The 21,117-nt window shown below is 43.7% G+C and overlaps 2 protein-coding genes across 2 annotated transcripts in view; both read left to right on the plus strand.

Annotated features, from left to right (window-relative positions):
• Nucleotides 1–602: 602 nt before the first annotated feature.
• Nucleotides 603–17,959, plus strand: poldip2 (polymerase (DNA-directed), delta interacting protein 2). The gene is made up of 11 exons (XM_072455680.1): nt 603–854; nt 5,704–5,779; nt 6,129–6,226; nt 10,858–10,957; nt 11,222–11,297; nt 11,917–12,024; nt 13,020–13,156; nt 13,234–13,260; nt 14,827–14,952; nt 15,549–15,628; nt 16,203–17,959. The coding sequence occupies exons 1-11, from the start codon at nt 652–654 to the stop codon at nt 16,315–16,317; spliced, it is 1,146 nt and encodes a 381-aa protein (XP_072311781.1). The 5' UTR covers nt 603–651; the 3' UTR covers nt 16,318–17,959.
• Nucleotides 17,960–20,774: 2,815 nt separating this feature from the next.
• lrrc75a (leucine rich repeat containing 75A) overlaps nt 20,775–21,117 on the plus strand; it is a 100,810-nt gene continuing 100,467 nt past the window's right edge. The window contains exon 1 of the mRNA XM_072455538.1: nt 20,775–20,932. The gene's annotated coding sequence lies outside the window, so the exon portion shown is untranslated. The remainder of the gene's footprint in view (nt 20,933–21,117) is intronic.

Raw genomic sequence — 21,117 nt, forward strand, 5'->3', positions numbered from 1 at the left:
CGGAAATTTTACATTTCTCGAACAATATCGAAAATAAACGCCGTGTAAAAATAGACAATCTTATGCCACGGAGTTGAATAAGTCTTTAAACTTATTGTTTAACGCAATGAGAACCAGAAAGCGTAATTTTATAATATATCTAGTCTTTTTTTTTTTCGAATGGAGAACTTTGCACTAATGTAACCCACAATCAGTGCTGTCACAATACTTTCTCTAAATAAGCATTGCGAAAATTCAATACAGACGCCCACGGCATTAATACCGTTTGAAGTATTGAATCACGATTGATATTTTGCCACGCCACTACCGATAATTACATGTAACAATATAGTTAATCATATTTGAAATTTTGAACTGTCGAGTAAAAAAGATTTAACTTTCAAATTATAAATTGTAGTTTATATTGTTTTTTTTTTATTTTGCGCGTAACATACATGGATCTAGTGTAATATCAACATAGCTAAAGTCGTGGAAATCCCCCCTCTGCTCGTTGACCGTAAACGCACCCTGGTCAGTGCGGCGCGCGCCCGTCTCACGCACGGACCTACGTAATCACGCACGGACCTACGTAATCACGCACGGACGGACCTACGTAATCACGCATGGACCTACGTCGCTCACGTCTCGCCGAACGTGCTTTGGGTCTCAAAGATGGCGGCCTGTGCCCTGCGCCGAGGCTTGCTGAGCACCCTCAGTAAATACAACAGAAAGCACTCGCACATCTTACTGACGGCGGCAGAGAATGGCGGGGCCCGGGACGTGTTCAGACCGCGGCTCCTGTGTCGGGCCTGCGGGCTGACGGCGGCGGCGAGCCCCGGGACGCTCCACCAGCAGCGGAGGCTCATGTCGTCGCGGTAAGAGCGGTGCCCTCCTCTGCGTGTGCCCGGAGCTAGCGGCTAAACACGCGCTCAAACGACACGCGAACGCCACCGATCCGCACTTTCGACAACGAGAAGAGCGCGCGATTGCGGTGTTTACGCGGGGTGTGTTTAGTGCGTGAGTGCGGGGCAGTTTTGTGAGGTTTGTGGGAGTAAATGTCACTTGCCCTCTGCGCAGGGGCTAAACGCAGCAGCAGCGGCGGCGGCGTGTGTTGGGCAAGACGAAGCCTGACTTGTCTGAAAGTGATGAAGTTATGAAACTGCTCAACTCACGATTACGCCATAATAACTTTCACTTCTTAATGCCAGTGTTTGTAACTTAAAACGTATTTTCCAGGATTTGCATTTATTGATTTAGACATTGGTTGTTGCAGCAAATCCTACTTTGTCCTGACAGAACTTATCAAAACAAAGCCCAGTGTTCAAGTGTTGTTTTGTCCCATAGTTTTAATCAAACTGAGGAATACATTGACATTTTACTGTACGCTTGTTGTGTTATCATAAATATATAGGCCTAGAAGTAGCTTTATTTGATCTTGAATCGGTAGAAAAGCCAAAATTTGGCTACTCCAAACATTGTATTCTATCAAATTATGCCACGATCCAAAAAAAAAAGTCTTAAAAGTTTAATAAAGTGATGTTTTTATTAAGTTGAATAACTAAATGCACTGGGATTTAATGCATACAATGACTGAAATATCAGAACGCAATTACCTAAATAAATTAACACTGTTTTAAAAGTATCACAATGCACCTATTTTTGTAAGAAGTACGTCACAACACTCTGCAGTATCGATATTTTGAGTCATATCCGTCACCATAGTCTGGATTAAACCTGTGCAAAACACTGAAAAACTGTTACGCAGCTTTCAACTAACATATAAACGTAATGTCCGTGTTTTGCACATTTATTTGGCCAAACTTTTATGCCAGATGCCCTTCCATTCTGATTCCAAATATAGACGCCGCCCGTATTGATTTATTTACCCTCTGTGTCCAACTGGAATAGAAATGACTCAGAAAAACGCATGTATTTGTTAATTAACCCACATATAGCAGCTCAATAGTGCATGATTGACTGATTTCATAGTGTAAATTGTGCACACATTTTTGAGAAATATTCACGTTTGACGCAGCTGCAGTAAATGTGTGTGAAAGTTCACCGTGGTTGGAGTTGCTGTGTTTACTGTTGCCGCTTTGGGCTCGGCGAGGACATAAAACGAGGGAAACTGTGTTGTAGCTTCTGGTTACGACACTTGAATATGTTGGGAAAGGAGTTTAGTGGTCAAACTCGAATGAAAAGTCCAACATTGATTTCTTAAGAGCTCGAGAGAGGCCTTCAGTATCTCTAGTGTGTTTACTGTTTGCTAATGTCACGATGTAAAATGTCAATCTCGTCATTAATGATAAGGAAAACAAACACTCAATTCTTTATATCGCAATGTTATTAAAACTATTATTTCGACGTTGTGTAATCTTCAACATAAGATAATTAACTGTGTGGTCTTATTAATTGATAGATCAAGACCAGTCTAAATTAACTTTTGCGGTTTATATTTATGTATTTAATCTATTCTGTTTCAGTTTTGATACTTGTTTCTATGCTATTTTTAGTATTAATTGGTATCGGGTAGTTTTTTTTCAAACCCCACTGTTGAATGATTGTGTTGTTGTTGTTGTTGTTGTTGTTTGTCAGTTTAAATGTAAATGTATTGAGTTTGACTATTCACAATTTATTTTTAGAAAGGGAAACAAAAGTGATTTCGCTCATTGTTTTCTTAAGTCTCTGTATCTTGCTTAGCGCTGCTGTTTTCTAATGTTTATTAATGGTTTAAATAATTTTTCGCACACTTTGAGGAGGTAATTATGCAGGAAACCGTTTATATTCCAAGAGTATATTTGATCAAATCCAAAAAACAGAGTCCAGGTGACTACAACTGAATCTTTTTCTACAATGGAACACTCTCACCCCGACCTCTAAAAAATGAGGTTCATCCCCAAATATGGTTACTATAGCAATGTCAGCGTTTGCGCCAAATGTATCCGGACGTGTGCGGTTTGGAACGCCGGGCTCCGAACCGACAATGAAATCAAACATTTAGCAAAGTCATTGGCGTGTCGTGACCTGTGTCGTGACCCCGAGGGCCGTGAGGCCTCTGCTGATGAGGAGGTGCACTTACAGAGCGCTAATGCAGCCGCTTAAACAGAAGCTTACGAAAAACAGCGCATCAACATTTATCTCTAAACCCGAGCGGCATTTTTCTTGTGTCACTGTGACCATGACGACTGAATACCAAAGATACTGCTGGTGAATGTAGTCGGAGTCAGTATTTGGTAGGGTAAGAAATGTTTTTTTTCTTGGCTGTATTTACATTTCCTGCAGCGTCAGTGGACTCGTCAGACCATGACCGAGCACTTCTGTCACGTGTTTAGAGCTTACAGAGCTATCCTTAGCACCTCAGAGACAGGAACACAAACAACTGACTTCTGCACACACTGTAGAGATAACATTTGGACTTTTAGATTCACACAGAGACGTTCATTTGGCCATTTGTACTGAACGGATGCATCTATTATTACTTTTAAAAATCAATGATCTTGCTTATTTGAAGAACGGGCTTCAGGGCTGGGTGTCATATGTATACATTGCAATTTTCGATCAATTTAATTTAGTCAAGCAATACAGTTCAGTAGTTTTGTTGTAGGAAAGAGCTGCCAAACCACACATTTTGCTTAAGCGATGTTATCCATGGTTAGAGGCATTTTATTGTAGTAATCCGTCAACATAAAAGACAAATAAAGCTCAGTCAAATGCATGTACTTGTTTTATTTGATATTTTAATGATGTTACTGTGTTCAACAACGCAAAGTGATAAAGGTTAGACAATAATGTTGATCATTGGTAACGCAGGAGTGCTCTTAACGCGCCACTTTTGAACCTCATTCACCCATTTTTTAAGTCATGTTTTTTTTTTGTTCAGAAGCCCGTGTAGATTAGAAAACTCTGCGCTCCAGGTGAGTGGCACAACATTCTGAACGGAGGGGAATGATTGTATTTTGGTCGTTCTAAACGCTGCCAATTGCACACGCTCAGCCTCTCGCAGCTCTAGAAGCGCTGGACTTGTCTCTTGAAAACAGACTTATCCATTACAGCCTTTTACGCGTGTCATTTCTGCTTCTTTGCTTCCCTTTGACATTTTTGAACACCGTTTTTCGTATTCTCCTGGGGGCTCATATCTCGCCGTGACGGGATTGACTTTTAAGCCCTGTTTTCGTAATGAATTCAGGTTATCTGCTGCTTATTGCCGTGCCGTGATATGAAAATAGACTGGACATCTTATAGTGTATTATTAAATCCCCCGGGGCCATATCTCGTACTCGTTAATCCCGGGGTTTTTCATCTCTGGAGATTAGCTTTGCGCCGAAAGTACGCGTGTTGTTCCAGTCAAGTGACCAGCTGTCGTTGGGTAGTTTCCAGTTTGGCGCGACGCAAGAGATTTGAGCAATTTTTTATTTGTCGGCGCGTCGAGGAGTCGTTTCAAATCTTGTCAAAGTTTTGATTGGGTTTGAGAGGGGAAAAGCCGCTGCGCGCTCATCGCCGTGTTGTTTTCACGCTCCGATCGCCCTTTACCAACGTCATCAAACTGGGAAACGAGCCACAACGGGATCAACGTCTGTGGAAGGAGTTTTTCAACAATGGTGCGATCGAGTTTTATGGTTACTTTTTTTCAAATTAGATCGACTTCACAGTAGAGCTGCAACTAACAGTTTAGTAGTAATGTTTTTGACCGGTCGACACGTCAAACTTGTATTTCTGTCTTTTTTTTTTATTACTCCAATGATTTTAAATAGATTGGAGAGTTGATTAGTCATGATTTTAAATAAATGATTGCCCAAGAGCATTTGAAAGAAGTTTGAAATTCAAAAAGACAACCACACATGGCAACGGATGAAATGACTTAATTTGAAAATGGTCATATTTGTTAGACACTAAATGGGACTTGTGTGTAGTATGTTGTTTTGTCTTACTGTGCCTTTGTATTATTATTATATATTGTTTAAGTATGTATTTAATAGAGCTGGGTTTTGATTCAAATTTCAAGATTCGATTCCGATTTTTACGTTTCAAAATTGATTTTTTTCGATTTCTCAGATCCCATCCGATTCGCTCCGATTAAGATTCGATCCAATTTCGATTCGATCCGGGGGCTAATGTTATTAAAAATAAATGTATTTGAACCGTTTCCTTCACTTAATGACTGTGTAGAGAAGCAACATATTAAAACTAGTATTATATCAATATTAAACAGCAAATCTGACAAGTATTGGTAGTTACTGATGGAAGACTGATGAAAAGGTTAAGGGTCAATCTACCTTCAAGAAAGATCATCCAGGAGTCCTGGATGATCTTTCTTGAAGGTAGATTGAAGTTCACTGAGGGAAATGTAGAAAATAATTTTAATTTATAAAAAAAAAATATATATCTTTGGACGTACGAATCGATAATCTGTCATTAATATGCAAATCGATTTAAAAATCGGAAAATCGATTTATTTCAACCCAGCTCTAGTATTTAAAACAAATAAATATAAAAAAAATAGATAAATGGATATAAAGAGAGATATGAATGGATAAATATAAAATACGAAACAAAATGTTGGTCTTGTTCCTTGTTTTGTGTTTTTATTTTTAAATTTACGAAGGGGAAAAAAAGACGACAGTAATATTTGAAGTGTTTGAGTTCAGTTGAAGGCTTGTGTTGCGTATTAATGACAATTATGAAATGTGCCGTTTGTAATAGTGGTTTGGTTTGTTTCGGGAACAGGCCCGAAGGGAAGATTCTGGAGACCGTCGGAGTGTTTGAAGCTGTGAAACAACACGGGAAATATGAAACTGGACAGGTACGGTTCATTCTGCTGTTCATTCTCGCTCGATTTTGTTAAATCAGAAATGTTCAGAAAAATATATTCTCTTTGATCAGGGAAACTTGAGAAAAAATCTCCAATTTCTTAATTTTTTTGCATTCTGTATTAAAAAGGTAATTTAAACTAAAACAAAACAATCTGCAAAAATAATAAAATAACTCCCCTGAACACGTACAGACTGCAGTGCATATATTTTGACATTATTTTCGGTGGCACGTTTCAGACATCTTGTTTGTTTCCCATAATCCAATCTGCCTCACAGACTGCTAAACTGTCAACACCTGTAATCTTATTATTCACCCCAGTTGTCCATGTTTTTCCTCAGCTCTTCCTGCACAGCGTGTTCGGATACAGAGGCATCGTCCTGTTCCCGTGGCACGCCAGACTCTACGACCGGGACGTCACTCCTCCCATGTCCGACAGGTGAATGGCAGTAACGGCAAAGTGTTTTTTATTTAAGGACCAGGGTTGAACCCTGGCCAAGACGGAGCCCTGGGGCCAAACTTGACTCGATGATTTAAAGGAATAATAGAGGATCTTTAGTGCGCAATCAGAGTCTTATTTCCTTTGTGGCGTGGACAGTCGAGTAGTTCTCCCACATGTCAGTCATTCTCTGCGTGCTACGTTCCCAGGATAGCAGCACGTTTCCCTGGCTGCGCATGCGTGGTTGATATGCCAGTATGTGTTTCGCATGTTCTGTGTGCAGTACAAAATGACGACAGTGTTCGAGCTCAGAAGAGACGGAAATCTGGGGAGACGAGAGATGCGATGTGATCAGTCGCGCTAATAAACAAACGCACGTGTGGCAGCGAGGCTGTTGTGTGCTTCTGCCCGAGGTTTGATGGAAGGCGCCCTCTCGGAAACAACAGGAGGGTGGGGGGTGAGTGTGCGCATGCACATTTAAAAAAAAAAAAGGGATTAACAGTCGCTTGAGTTCTCAACTCAGCGAAAAATCCTCTTTTTCCTTTAATTAGAGCTGGGCACAGTTAAACCTCTGTGGTGTTGAGTTAAAAAGTTGAAAGCACGACACACATGGCACATACAAGCTAAGATAATAAAATATATTTTAGGGAATTTATGCACATTATTATTCTTTTTTTTTTTACTTAGAATATGTACATTTATTTGGGTTTTGACTAGATGTCTTGCTCCCCAAGATCTTGCGAGATAAAGTGACTGCACTGCTACTGACCACCGCCTGTTTACATTTGGCCAAAAAAGGCTCCCCCTGCAGGACCTTGTGAAAATACAATTAGACAGTATAATCACATGCAAAAACATTTAATGTCTCCGAACATAAAAATAGGGCGAGGGTTTCTCAGGAGAGTTGTCTTTGTGTCAATGTCGGCAAACGTTGCAAGGCTGGTTTTCCGCGCAGAGACAGCAAGGGGCGACGGACACAGCCCGAAAATATATATTTAACTATCACAGTGCTGGTTCAAGGAGAAGCTGTAGTTAATAAAAAACAGTTCAACAAAGACCTAAAAACACTGATCTGAATCTTGTCTCGTGTGGAAATTCCGTCTCTTTAGTTATTTATAGATGACGCTCGACGCGCCGTGTGTAGTTAAGAGTCCTTTTGTTAATTGTTTTTGCAAACCACTTTCTTCATCCCATATTCACTTGAAAAACAAGAGTACACGAAATATCTCAGCACAATACTTAATTCTCGACACAATACTTAATTAGAGTTTAGAATTACAGTAAACCCTCGCTATAACGCGGTTCACTTTTCGCGGACTCGCTGCTTCGCGGATTTTCATCATGCATTGTGTTCTGCATTCTGATTGGCTAAACAGTCTCTCCGCGTCTTCTCTACCTGTGTGTCAATAACGTTATGGATTAAAATGTACACGTACGTAAAACCGCTTGCCAAATTGAAGTTTGCGAGGCCGGTGAGAGTGCGCGTGTGAGCTGCGGGACACGCCGGTGAGAGCGGCGCGCGTGTGAGCTGTGGGACACGCCGGTGAGAGCGGCGCGCGTGTGAGTTGCGGGGCACGCCGGTGAGAGTGCGCGTGTGAGCTGCGGGGCACGCCGGTGAGAGCGGCGCGCGTGTGAGTTGCGGGACACGCCGGTGAGAGTGCGCGTGTGAGCTGCGGGGCACGCCGGTGAGAGCGGCGCGCGTGTGAGTTGCGGGGCACGCCGGTGAGAGCGGCGCGCGTGTGAGCTGCGGGACACGCCGGTGAGAGTGCGCGTGTGAGCTGCGGGGCACGCCGGTGAGAGCGGCGCGCGTGTGAGTTGCGGGGCACGCCGGTGAGAGCGGCGCGCGTGTGAGCTGCGGGACACGCCGGTGAGAGCGGCGCGCGTGTGAGCTGCGGGACACGCCGGTGAGAGCGGCGCGTGTGAGTTGCGGGGCACGCCGGTGAGAGCGGCGCGCGTGTGAGCTGCGGGACACGCCGGTGAGAGTGCGCGTGTGAGCTGCGGGGCACGCCGGTGAGAGCGGCGCGCGTGTGAGCTGCGGGACACGCCGGTGAGAGCGGCGCGCGTGTGAGCTGCGGGACACGCCGGTGAGAGCGGCGCGCGTGTGAGCTGCGGGACACGCCGGTGAGAGCGGCGCGCGTGTGAGCTGCGGGACACGCCGGTGAGAGCGGCGCGCGTGTGAGCTGCGGGACACGCCGGTGAGAGCGGCGCGCGTGTGAGCTGCGGGACACGCCGGTGGGGGCGGCGCGCGTGTGAGCGGCGGGACACGCCGGTGAGGGCGGCGCGCGTGTGAGCGGCGGGACACGCCGGTGAGGGCGGCGCGCGTGTGAGCTGCGGGACACGCCGGTGAGAGCGGCGCGCGTGTGAGCTGCGGGACACGCCGGTGGGGGCGGCGCGCGTGTGAGCTGCGGGACACGCCGGTGGGGGCGGCGCGCATGTGAGCGGCGGGACACGCCGGTGAGAGCGGCGCGCGTGTGAGCGGCGGGACACGCCGGTGAGAGCGGCGCGCGTGTGAGGTCGGAGAGAGCGGTGAGAGTACAGTACAAACGTTTATACAGTACTTTTATTTGTAGTATTTATTGTATACAAATGCTTGGGCCTGTAAAAAGGTTTTGTTCCTTGCTTTCAATTAGGGATGCATACCTAAACCCACGTTCAGGTTCAAGTCCGGATTCGAATCCAGAGGTTCAGGTTCAGGTCCGGACCTAATGAGTCCGGCTGAACTCATGCCATTTTTGCATAATGTTATATAACAGCATAACACAAGCTACTTCGCTAAATTAAAGGCGGTATGGACGATTTTTCGGCGATTTGAGAACGCAGGCGGAAGTGCACATGCCACTCCCCCGTGCGGACCGATACAACACACACGTGCGTTTGTTTATTAGCGCAACAGATCTCATCGCATCTCTCATCTCCCGTAGATTTCTGTCCACTTCTGCGTCAGCTCGAACTGTCTTTCTCCGTCTTCATTTTGCCCCGTACACTGAGGGAACTATATTATGATAGATCCATGCGCTTAGGCACGCGGAAACGTGGGCACGAGCCTGACACGGCTGCAGGTGAGCGGTAGATGCGTTTTATGATTGGTACGTGGCAGGACAAATGATTTATCCACGCGACGAGGAAATATGATAAAGAATTTGCTGAAAAAAATCGTCCATACCACCTTTTAAGTTGAAGACACATGAACAAGGACGACTATCAAACACAAGGCTTAACTGCAGAGTGAAATAAACTCAATTTATCTGGTTTATTCACTGTTTTTAACAGATGTTACAACTTACAAATCATAAGCTGCTAGCTAGCTAACACACATTCATGTGTTTTACTTGAGGAACAACTTCCGAACAAGAGCAAGTTGAGTATTGGTATTGGGGCAGCTGTTTCACCTGATACTATGTTTGTCAAGTGTGTTACTGGTTTGACTGGGCTGTTCCCACACTTGAAGTTTAATGCTTTAGATACATTTCCACTCTTTAATTTTGCAGATCCATTGGCATCAAAGTCAGGTAAAAACCTTCAAAAACTAGCATAACAGTTAACTAGAACCACTATAAATCAATCAACTTAGCAGTATCAAAAATATAATATGAAAATATTTTACACTACACACAATACATCATATTAACAGCATTAAACACCAGACCATATTTAACAACTGTAGAATACAAATACTATTACAAAATATAAGCTCCAACTAAGTAATCCAGCAATTAAACCATATTACTTTGACTTAGTATTTACTTAGACGTATAAATATGTATATTTCACATTAACCCACTGAAATAAATGCTACATCACAACATAATACAGTTATTTTATTCATATTGTAGCGACCCTCGTCTCTAGTGCTTGTGTGCGGTCTCTGGGGTGAAGCTAAGAGCGGCCTCAGGAGACGAGGTAGTTTTTGATGTTCCTGTTCCATCACCATGGTTACGGCCAACATTAACCAACTCTGTTCAAGAAATAAAGTGACAACTTGTGACCACTAAACCAGCATTACTGACCTGAGCGAGAAGTTACAATATTTACACTCAAACGAAAGCACAACCCGCTCCTTTAACAAGCGTCAAACTAACTCACGGAGCGGCACAAGCGGCGACGCACGCGGCGGCTTCAAACGATTCAATTAAGCCAGCGATCTTCCCGAATGTTCGGTCTCTCGCGTCTTTAAACTCATTGCGCCGGCTTCAACTTCTGCCGCGGGGAAGACGCGTGCGTCGCTGATGGCTCCGGGCCATTGATGTCAGTGTTTACGTCTTTTCTAGCGCGAATTTCGCGATCTGTGGAAGGTTTAAGATGGTTTAGATTCTAGAACGTAAAGGCTATAGAATGTGAGTGGTAGATTTTTTAGGAGTCCAGAACCGAATCACCGGGGTTTCGGTTTTTTTGGACCAGAACCGAAACCTTTTTACAAGTCCAGATCCCGTCCGTCATAGCGGTACGCATCCCTACTTTCAATGTTTTATGGAGTATTTCGTTGTATAATAACTGTAAAAAAATAAAGGTTTCTACTTCGCGGATTTCGACTCCCGCGGGTTCTTTTGGAACGTAACCCCCGCGATAAACGAGGGATCACTGTAAACTGTTTAGATTCTTTAGCATTACGTGTTGCTCTGTGTTTTCCTCAGTAAACCAGAGCCGCCCGGATCTCACGGCTCGAAGGAGGTGAAGGGCAAAACTCACACCTACTACCAAGTCCTGATCGACACCAGAGACTGCCCCCACATAGTACGTCCCACTCGTGCGCTTTCCAAAACTATCATTTGCAGTTTGTCTCTTGTTTTTCTCAGTATATTGCAGTAATGGTTTGATTCTTAGTATGTGAACTTCTCTAGAACGTGCCAAAATGTTCCTTTTTGTGTAGACGTCCTGTAGCGATCTGTCTTTTTTTCAACGAGACAAACGCGAGGTGGCTTCACGATAAACGCCGTCCCACTCGGCGTCCTGTGTTCGTCTTGTTGACATTTGATTTTTTGTTTTTCTCCCTTTTAGTCCCAGCGGTCCCAGACAGAAGCGGTCACATTTTTGGCGAACCACGACGACAGCAGAGCCCTGTACGCCATCCCAGGTCCGAGCTCCGTCGTCTGCGCACGTTTTGCCCCGTTTCATTTGTTCGGAAAACATTTTGTCGTTCTCCGATTTACATGAATGATGAAGTGTCCTCAGAGACTTTAAACTAACTCCACTTTGAACAAAAAAATCCAAAGCCATCTATTGCCACTACTTTACTTAAAGTGCCCCCTACAAGTCGGACGACTCTACTAAATGCAGTTAAGATGAATATATTTAGAAATGCAAATACTGGGCCAAAACTCATCTGTCACATTTTATTTGACAAATAAAAATGTATGACTGCAGTTTTATTTTGTAGAATAAATGTTTAGAGAGTCAAAAAAGAAGTTTATTTAGTGTAAAGCTGCTAAGTTTATGTATATCTTTATACATCAACTTTGGATGAAATGAGTGTGATGTCACTTCCTGTCATTTCCCCCACAGATACCTGCTCAATTGGTGTAAAACTATAGCTCATACGTACAGCAGGTTTAAATACACCAAGTAAAGTCTAAATTAGCCCTTTAAATTCATTTTAGTTAATAACAAATGACTCCTGCAGTGCATTCAATAAAAAAGACAAGTCTTTTCTGTCGGCTTTACATATGATTAATGCTTTTACTCATTTTCCTCAGGCCTGGACTATGTGAGCCATGAAGACATCCTCCCCTATCACTCCACAGAGCAGATCCCCATTCAACATGAGCTTTTCGAGCGCTTCCTGGTCTACAACCCATCCAAAAGTAAGCCTCCTCCATGGATCTACTTGACTGAATAAGGATCATATATAAATAACTTTCAAAATAGCATTAAAGGACACATATTATGCAAAATTGACCACCTTTTGTTCTAACATTGGTCCCTCATCAAAAACATGCCTGGAGTAGTATTTGGCTTAATTCACGCTAGTTCGATGACACGTGCTGAAAGGCCTTAGAAAACACTCTCAAAAAACATTCTAATTTTATCGATATGCGACGTGGCTCAGAGAATCTTTTTTGATGTTTTTAAAGTCCATAAATTCAATCTCAATCGTTGCTACTGCGCAATTAAACCGGGAAGTCGGCAAGCTGCTGCGTTAGAGAACGTGTAATGCCCTCTGCAGCCAGTAGATGGAGCCAAAGATCAGATATGCTGGTGGTTTTATTTTTTAAAGTAAAGGTACTCAAGAGCATGTTTAAAGGCCAATAACCAAACAAATCTGCATAATATCTGTCCTTTAATGGTTGTACTGTTAGTTGCCATAGTATTACTGTAGAAACATTTATTTTAAGGAGCCTCTACCTGATTTCTAGCATGTAATAAAGTAAAATCTGTTCTGCCCCAGAGCAGATACAACGTAAAAACATTTATTCTGGTGAAAATTAGACACCTTCCTTTGCATCTGCCGAGTGCGCCGTTTGCAAACTTGCTCATAAAGTTGTGAAAAGCGCTTTTAAACTTATTGTGGTGAATATTTAAAATGCTGGGAAGGTGATTGAGACATGTGGACTCCTGAAAAGTCTGTTTTTAAGATATTTTTTTTATTATAATACTTTAAAAATCAGGTACAGCGCCTTCAATTTACATTTTTATACACTTTAGACTCAACTATTTTAGCAGTTTTACTACTCGAAACACACCAAACAAAGTCCAAAAATCCTGACTGAGCGTTACTTGACTTTTAAACTGTCACTAGTCATTCTGCTGTTGCACTTGTAACGTTTCGACTCACGTTGCTGCTGCGGTTGGCCCTCAGCGCCGCCGTTCATACCCAGAGACACCCTGAAGGCCTGGCAGGAGAAGAACCACCCCTGGCTGGAGCTGTCTGACGTGCACCGGGAGACGACTGAGAGCATCCGGGTCACGGTCATCCCCTTCTACATGGGCATGCGGGTCGGTTACCTCACAACTGTCCCTCACGTCAAAGCAACCGGTTTAGACTCGTGACTGTTCTGTTTATCTGCTTTTAGGAGGCGCAAAACTCTCATGTTTATTGGGTGAGTAAAGAATTTTTTGTCACATATATAGCATGTACCGGAGTATATGTCGCACCAGCCAAAAAACTACCACAATTATAATAAAAGGTGCTTTATAAATAAAAGGTGGTTTTCATTAGTAACAAAAAAGTAACGCATCCAAGATGTTAAATGACAAAAAAAAATACCAAATTACAAGTCCAGCTGCCAAATCTGCACTTGCGTAAAAGAAAAAGTACTCTGAATACTTTTTTAACATGTTTTCAGTATAATTTTAGATCAATCTTTTGTGCAAAACCTGATCAAATACACTTTTTAAATGGTAATCTGCATATTTTTCGAGCGCTGGCCAATCATGGCAGGTTTAGAGGAGCGGAGGCTGAAGTGAGACGGCTGTGCATTTACCGTTATTATTTAAATGTAACTAATCATTTCGTTTGCATGGCTGGAATTACGCTCAAGTTCAAGCGCACACATGTCCCCAACACATCTGCTCGATTAGTCACGTGAGTGTTGTAAAGAGGCTACAATGATCAAATCACCTAAAGCTATCTAGCCGCTAGCTCTAGCGTCTCATCACATTTTTACCAATTAGGCTACCCCAAATAAATTGGCTGTTTGCTGTATTTTTCATCTGGCTCGGTCGGTAGGCAAATTCTTATTTTTTTTACTTTGAAGGCCAAAAAAAGATCAAAATTTTGTCATTTTTTGAGTCGGAGTGACCACCAGGGGTCAGGCTTCAACAGTCAATGACGGAAAACGTCTCTATCAACCCGATCAGGAGACTAAATCTCACGATTTAAAGATATTTCAATCGACCTTTTGTACGCCGCTATCCTTTATTTTGGTAGCTAAGGCGAGCGGGGGGAACATGCGGGGGACACGGGCGCCGCCATGTTTGTTGTGATGACGCTGCTGGGTGTGTTTCAATCCCAGAATGCATTTGTGTAAGTCAAATTTCATATCCTGACAGAAAAACACATGTCCTATAGAGACCTCAGTGGCGCAGACTGAGGCAAACCAACTTGTTAAAAAGCTATGTGACGACTCCTACGCGCGCTCTGTTTTGTAACAGAAGCATGTGGAGGACTGAAAATGAAGATGCGGTGCGTTATCAGTCCTTAGGGATGAAAGACAAGTTTAACAAGCGTGATAAAAATATTCGACACAGTGGTTCAGGACAGACCGGTCGGTGAGTCAGCGAAATAATTGAAAAATAAAAGATTTTGACGATTTTTCAACAAAATGCTGATATTTTTTTTTCGGTCTGCTAGTTTCATAGCGGGTCGGTCGGGTTACGGCAAACAGACATATTATTTTGACTAGCCTTAGTTAAAACCAATTAACATCGAGCACGACACGTCTACAAACTTCGAGAGCAGCCGTTCACTGAGCTTCATCTGCGTCGACCGGGAGGAGACCAATGAGCGTGAATTAAATATTTAAAGTTTGTGATTGTATTTGAGTCAAACGGAGTCTATAAACATGAAACTGAACTGAAAAAACAACGGCGACACACTGCATCAGCTTCATAACTCTGGCTTCGGTTTCCGACACGCCGTTAAAGCGCTGCCTCCGTGTGTTTAGTGGCGGTACTGCATCCGTCTGGAGAACATGGGGAGCGAGGTGGTCCAGCTGCGCGAGAGGCACTGGAGGATCTTCAGCCTGTCCGGGACGCTGGAGACCGTGAGGGGGAGAGGAGTCGTGGGACGGGTGAGGACGGAGACCAACCAATGACGCCTTTTTGTCAATCATATTTAAATTGTAGTCATCAGAGGTGGGCGGGGCTGTTATATTTACTCGGTATACAGTCATTTATTTAGTCGTACTTCTACTGGAACAATATTGAGCAAATATAAATGTTTTGGTTGCTTTTCTTTTCCCACTGTGAGCGCAATCTACAAGTCGACTATAGTAAACAATTTGTGTTTCTTGCTTCAAATGTGATTTTTATTTAATGTTTTGTTGTTTTTTGTGGTCAGGCCTTTCTACCAAATTGTGTGCGTTATTATAAGTTGTGTCCTTTACAATTAAGTGAAAAATATCAGAACAGATCAGATAATTACTCGTACTTTTGTACTTTCTCCAGATGTATTTACTCACTTGGAATACTACTTTGTACTTCTATTTTTCAAGTAGCATTACACTCGACTATAAATGTGTCTGCGTGACCCACCTCTAGTAATAATGCCATTAACAAAAAGGTCTTTACTTTGTTATATTATTATATTACGTCTATCAGGACTCAAAGTGATCGAGTCGGTTTAGATTGAATTTCTTGATCGTTGCCGCTCTCTCTGTTCCTACAGGAGCCGGTGTTGTCCAAAGAGCAGCCGGCCTTTCAGTACAGCAGTCACGTGTCTTTGCAGGCCCCCAGTGGTCACATGTGGTAAGTGCGGGGAACACAATAGCTGTTAATAAGCAATCAGTTATTCCCATTTATTTTACGTTTTGACTTTGACCGCGTTCACACTCGTTCCCAGTTTGAGCCCAGTTTAATTTAAATGTAGACTTGATTTGGTCCAGTTTTAGGCCTGGTTTAGTCCTGGCCTTGTCCATGCTTTTGTCCCGGTTTAGTCCCTATTTGAATGTGGTGTTTTGTAAGTGTGAAGCACCCTTAGTCCCCTTTTAGTCTCCTTTTAATCCCGGCTTAGTCCCGGCCTTGTCCATGTTTAGTCCTAGTTTAGTCCCAATTTGAATGTGGTGTTTGTGCAAGTGTGACTCACCCTTTAGTCCCGTTATAGTCCCGTTATAGTCCCGGCCTTGGCTAGGTTTAGTCCTTGTTTAGTCCCAATTTTCAGTGCGGTGTTTGCAAGTGTGAAGCACCCTTAGTCCTGGTAAAGACTTGTTTGGTGCTGTTCTAGTCCTTGTTTAGTCCCAATCTGGTCCAGGTTTAGTCTCAGGCCCAGTTTTGACGTGTTCTCCTCGAGCGATGCGTCACGATGTGTCCTTTGTGCCACCAGGGGGACGTTCCGCATCGAAAGGACTGACGGCTCCCACTTCGACGTGCGCATTCCTCCCTTCTCTTTGGAGAGCAACAAAGACGACAAAGCGCCCCCTGCAGGATACACGTTTTAACTGCAGAGATGAGGCTGAAGTCTGGATCCTTGGCTTCTCTTTGCACTTTAAAATGCCCCTCTGCCTTCAACCTGGGGAAATGGACTGTGTTAAGGCTGTACAGCATTACACACTACACCAAAATGTCAAATCTGGCAAAAACTGTAGTGAAAAGTGACAATATTCAGCTTTTGCTGTGATTTGTTTTGGGTAGCTCATTTAGCGATAACGATTTCCCGTTGAGTTAACTGCCTTTATTGTCACCAAAATAACCCCACGCTGACGTCCTTACGTTATGGTCTTCTTTGTTTGGATGAAACAATGACTGTCCCGTATTTCTTTGCCCTATCGTCACAATTTGTAATTACTACAGTGTTGGATCAGAGTAATTGGCGAGGAAAATGAACTTTTGGAGACTCGTTGAATCACAGTGGACGTAAAGTGCTGCAAAGTGTGCCCTCTGCTTTTCCTGGGAACATCTAATCAGTCTTGTCATTGGCAGTTAGAATTTGGTTTTCCCGTTGGCTTTAAAATACTGGACAGGGGGGTCTGAACACCGAGGCGAGTGTGTGTGCAGCGACGTTTTGGGAATTCTCATGGGAATTCTCAGGACTCTGCTGAAGGTTTGTCTCTGAACAGGGAGTTTTCAGAGAAGCCCGACCCGGATTTATGCAAATGCACTTCAGTATCCACGTTCTCAGTCCCGACGGTCACGAAAGAGGATCGAGATGTCAGGACTGAAGTCACCGAGACCCGACCGGGTTCAAACGCATCAGAAAACGTTCAGAAAACTCTCCCGGGAATGCTGTCCTTTTAGTTTAGTCTTCTAGTCTTCACAGTTTGGTGTGAGCGGGCACTAATGCTGTCGACGGTCAGTGACGACGTGCAAAATAACGACGGCAAACGCACAATTTGTCAACATTTCCAACTTTCTATAAATTCACATGCAACATTTCTGGGGATTTTCCGGCCCCTTTTTCCACCCTTTGCTTCCTGGCTTCTGTTTAGCGATACAAAAACAAGTATTTCTCCAATATTTCAATCAAACTTCACACTATCACAACGAGAATTTTATTATAGTCCCTTCCTGTAAGAGTAAGAGGCCTCCCACATACAAAAATGACTCTGATAATACACTGATAATTCCCGCAAGAATATTAAAATGTCTACAGTGTCTCATTCTGTGCCATATTACTCTTTTAAATGTTATTTTATGGCTCGTCTTGTGACTTTACACTCTAGTACTTTGCGATTTCCTTGTTCTCTCTTTTGGCAGCATCAGACTGTGATTCAATGATCTTCAATCGGGCGGATCAGTACTTGGGTTCACAGTCGACTCCAGACTGGTTCATTTCAAAATAAAGTGATATTTTAATCATCTTTTTACTGCTGTGGCGCCATGACTCTTCTCAGTTTTGCCTCGTTTGAAATCCATCCTGGAAGGAAATGTTATATGTTGTTTAAATTAATTTTGGGATATTATAACTATATTTGATCCTCTAGTGCTTGGCTGACTATGTGATTTCTCCCCCAAAAAGTTGCAGAGTCCAAATTGGGTTTTTGTTAAAAGAAAAGAGGGATTTCAATTTTGATAAGCATGAATACTGTAAATAGAGATGTAATTAAAGGCAAATAAAAAAAAATACTCCTTTTGAATATTGTATATTTTTCTGCATTTTTTTCACAATTCATGAATTTAGGTCCAGTCAACCTAAGAATCAAGTGTGTGTAATACAAGTAGCCACCACCAGATGTCATTATACACTAACTTTAAGAACATAGTGGTAGCGCGTGACAGAAAATGTACTACAGATCTATTCAAATATACTGCATGAAGTTATTTAAATCAAGAAAAGTCTTGATTTATCAAATTTTCCTGTTAAATGTGATCATTTTTATGCAGCGTTCAAAAGGTGAGTTCATATTTTATAACGAAATAAACTAAGACGCCTCAATTTGACGACATCAAGTCCTGAGACATGCTCAGCTTTAATGGGTTTACTCTACTGCAGTTTAATTAAATCATAATTGGAAGAATTAACTTCACATTAAAGGTGCACTAAATGTTTGCAAGTGGATGCTTGTCTCCATGGAGATGTTATTGCTTTGGACTGTTCCATAGAATGGCATTAAACTCTTCAATTGCCATGACACCGAGCAGGTAGTAGCCCTGTCACGATCATTATTATGTCCCATGACATGGACCGGCCTCCTGCTGGTGCCAGAGTCAGGACCCATCACCCAGGACCTCAAGTGGGAGCTCACCATCTGCTCCCTCATTAAGAAGGCCCAGCAGAGGATGTACTTCCTGCAGCAGCTGAGGAAAGCCAACCTGACAGTGCAGATGATGGTGCAGTTCTACACGGCCATCATTGAGTCCATCCTCACCTCCTCCATCACCTCCTCCATCCCCATGTGGTACGCTGGAGCCACAGCCAGGGACAAACAGAGACTACAGCGCATTGTGCCTCTGCTGAGAAGGTGATCGGCTGCAGACTTCCATCTCTGCAGGACCTGTACGTCTCCAGGGCTCTGGGACGTGCAGGTCGAATCACAGCCGACCCTTCTCACCCTGGACATGGACTATTTGAGCCACTCCCCTCAGGCAGGAGGCCACTCCCCTCAGGCAGGAGGCCACTCCCCTCAGGCAGGAGGCTACGGTCCATCAGGACCAGAACCTCCCGTCACAAGAACAGTTTCTGTCACTTTAACCACTCACTGCACTTCCTGCTCTACATATGTCAATTCAACTGTACATTTGTGTACATATTAAGCATATTTTAATTTGTTGTTTCTTTTTGACTTATATTGTCTTATCATTGTTCATTGTTTTATGTTGCACTGAATCACCAAAGCAACTTTCTATGTTTGTGAATTCTGTTCATTGACATTGACAATAAACCTTTTCTGATTCTGATTCTGAAACATGAATAAACCTCCTGCTGGTGCCAACCCTAAGCCACTTCTACTCCGTGGAATTTTTGGGTATTTATAGTTAACATTTTTACGTACTTTTTAACTTTAACCCTAACCCTACGTTTGAGAGCAGGATCTGTACTAAAAAGGACAAAGTATTTTTTTGGTCACAAACAAACAGCAAACAAAAATATACAAACAAAAACAGCTAGAATTTTTTTTAAATCGATTCAGTTCAACAAAAAAATCAGCAATTTTTTAATCCCGATGACTTTTCTTATATTTTTACTCTTAAAGTGCATTTTCAAACAGGTACTTCAATACTTTTTAGTGCCATCATTTTATTAACATTTTTATGCTTGTGTTTGTAACTTTCTGGAAGTTCCATGGAAATGAAGAATAAAAACCACACTTCTGAACATTCTCCATGCAAATGGCAAATACTGTGGAATATTAAAGCTAAAGAAACATTTCCATGGAAACAAAGAGGAGGAGATGTGAAGATGCAAATTTACTCACAGAACACTTTGAAATACATTTTAGTGCTGTCAAACCATCCAAAATGTTTTTTTTTTTTTCAAAAAGTGATTTTAAACCCTTTTTTAGTTTAATTTGTGGCTAAAAAGTTGCATAATACTGTGATAATACTTCTTCCACCACAGCATTATTATGCTCAAGCTCCTTTAATACTCAAGTACATGTTCTCTGTGTAAAGTTGCTTTCCTCCCTCTTGCCTGCTCCTCCCTCTCTCGCTCCCTCTCTTCCTCTCTCTCCCTCCCTCCCTCTCTTCCTCTCTCTCCCTCCCTCCCTCTCTCTCCCTCTCTCTCATTCACACAGCATCAGCAGCAGCTTCAGTCTCATCTCAGCAGCTCCAGTCTCCAGGACACTCTCTCCTCCGCCGCCGCCGCCGCCGCGCATCTGCTCTCGGACCTGTTTTTTGGCACGTTTTACGCGCCTGAAACGCGATGACGCGCCGTGGAGGAACGTCCTGATCTCTGGATTCACACGACCTGATGATGCCTTTTGCATGAAGCAGCAGCAGCAGCAGCAGCAGCAGCAGCAGCAGCAGCAGCAGCAGCAGCAGCAGCAGCAGCAGCAGCAGCAGCAGCAGCAGCAGCAGCAGCAGCAGCAGCAGCAGCAGCAGCAGCAGCAGCAGCAGCAGCAGCAGCAGCAGCAGCAGCAGCTGCTTTCCCTCTACACTGGAGACGTAAACATTGCCATGCCCTGCCGCAAACCCACACCGCGTCCTCAACAACACGTCGCTTTCCACGCGCGCGGATTACGCTGCGGATGAACGCGGAGAGGCGGCTGATTTGAGGGGACGCGAAGATTCAGAAGTTGCGCGCGGGATAGGAGGGCGGCCGCTGCGGGATAGGGCGGCCGCTGCGGGATAGGGCGGCCGCTGCGGGATAGGAGGGCCATTTTGGGCCGAGGACAACGTCCCCGGTCTCCGCCGCGGGGGCCATGCTGCCGCGGGCGCCGTCCACGGACCTGTCCCCCACTTGAGCGACAGGAGCCGCGGGGAGAGTCGGCGCGTCCCGCTTCGTGGTGGTCGTGGCGCACTTCGGTGTCGGAGGCGCAGTTCGGAACGGGACACGCTCGGCACCTGCGCTCGTGCGCGCCGTAGCTCCGCCCACACAGAGCACCTGCCCCATCACCGAGTAAACAAAGAAGATGAGGAGAGTTGTGTGCAGCGTCCGGGGCCAGATGAGGACATAAGGTGAGGAGTTATTGCCATTAAACTATGTAAATCACGGGTGAAGGGATTGTAAAGTGTGTAATTCAGATAGAAGGTTATGGGATGTTTGTTTTTTGTTGACCTCATCTCAAACTTCTATTCAAGAGACTTTTATTAAAGGTACTTGGGTTGTCAAAAGTATTGGAAATCGGGTTGCAATCGATACT

This window comes from Eucyclogobius newberryi, unplaced genomic scaffold (assembly GCF_026437365.1).
Source record: "Eucyclogobius newberryi isolate DKJ021-1_F unplaced genomic scaffold, fEucNew1.0.hap1 SCAF_10, whole genome shotgun sequence".
In the NCBI taxonomy this organism is placed as follows: domain Eukaryota; kingdom Metazoa; phylum Chordata; class Actinopteri; order Gobiiformes; family Gobiidae; genus Eucyclogobius; species Eucyclogobius newberryi.

Bases quoted from the DNA above. Each gene is read 5' to 3' on its own strand.
- poldip2 (XM_072455680.1), top strand. From the start codon at position 652: ATGGCGGCCTGTGCCCTGCGCCGAGGCTTGCTGAGCACCCTCAGTAAA. The intron at 12,025-13,019 runs GTAAGCCTCCTC...GTTGGCCCTCAG, and splicing joins GGTCTACAACCCATCCAAAA to CGCCGCCGTTCATACCCAGA. The intron at 14,953-15,548 runs GTGAGGACGGAG...CTGTTCCTACAG, and splicing joins GGAGAGGAGTCGTGGGACGG to GAGCCGGTGTTGTCCAAAGA.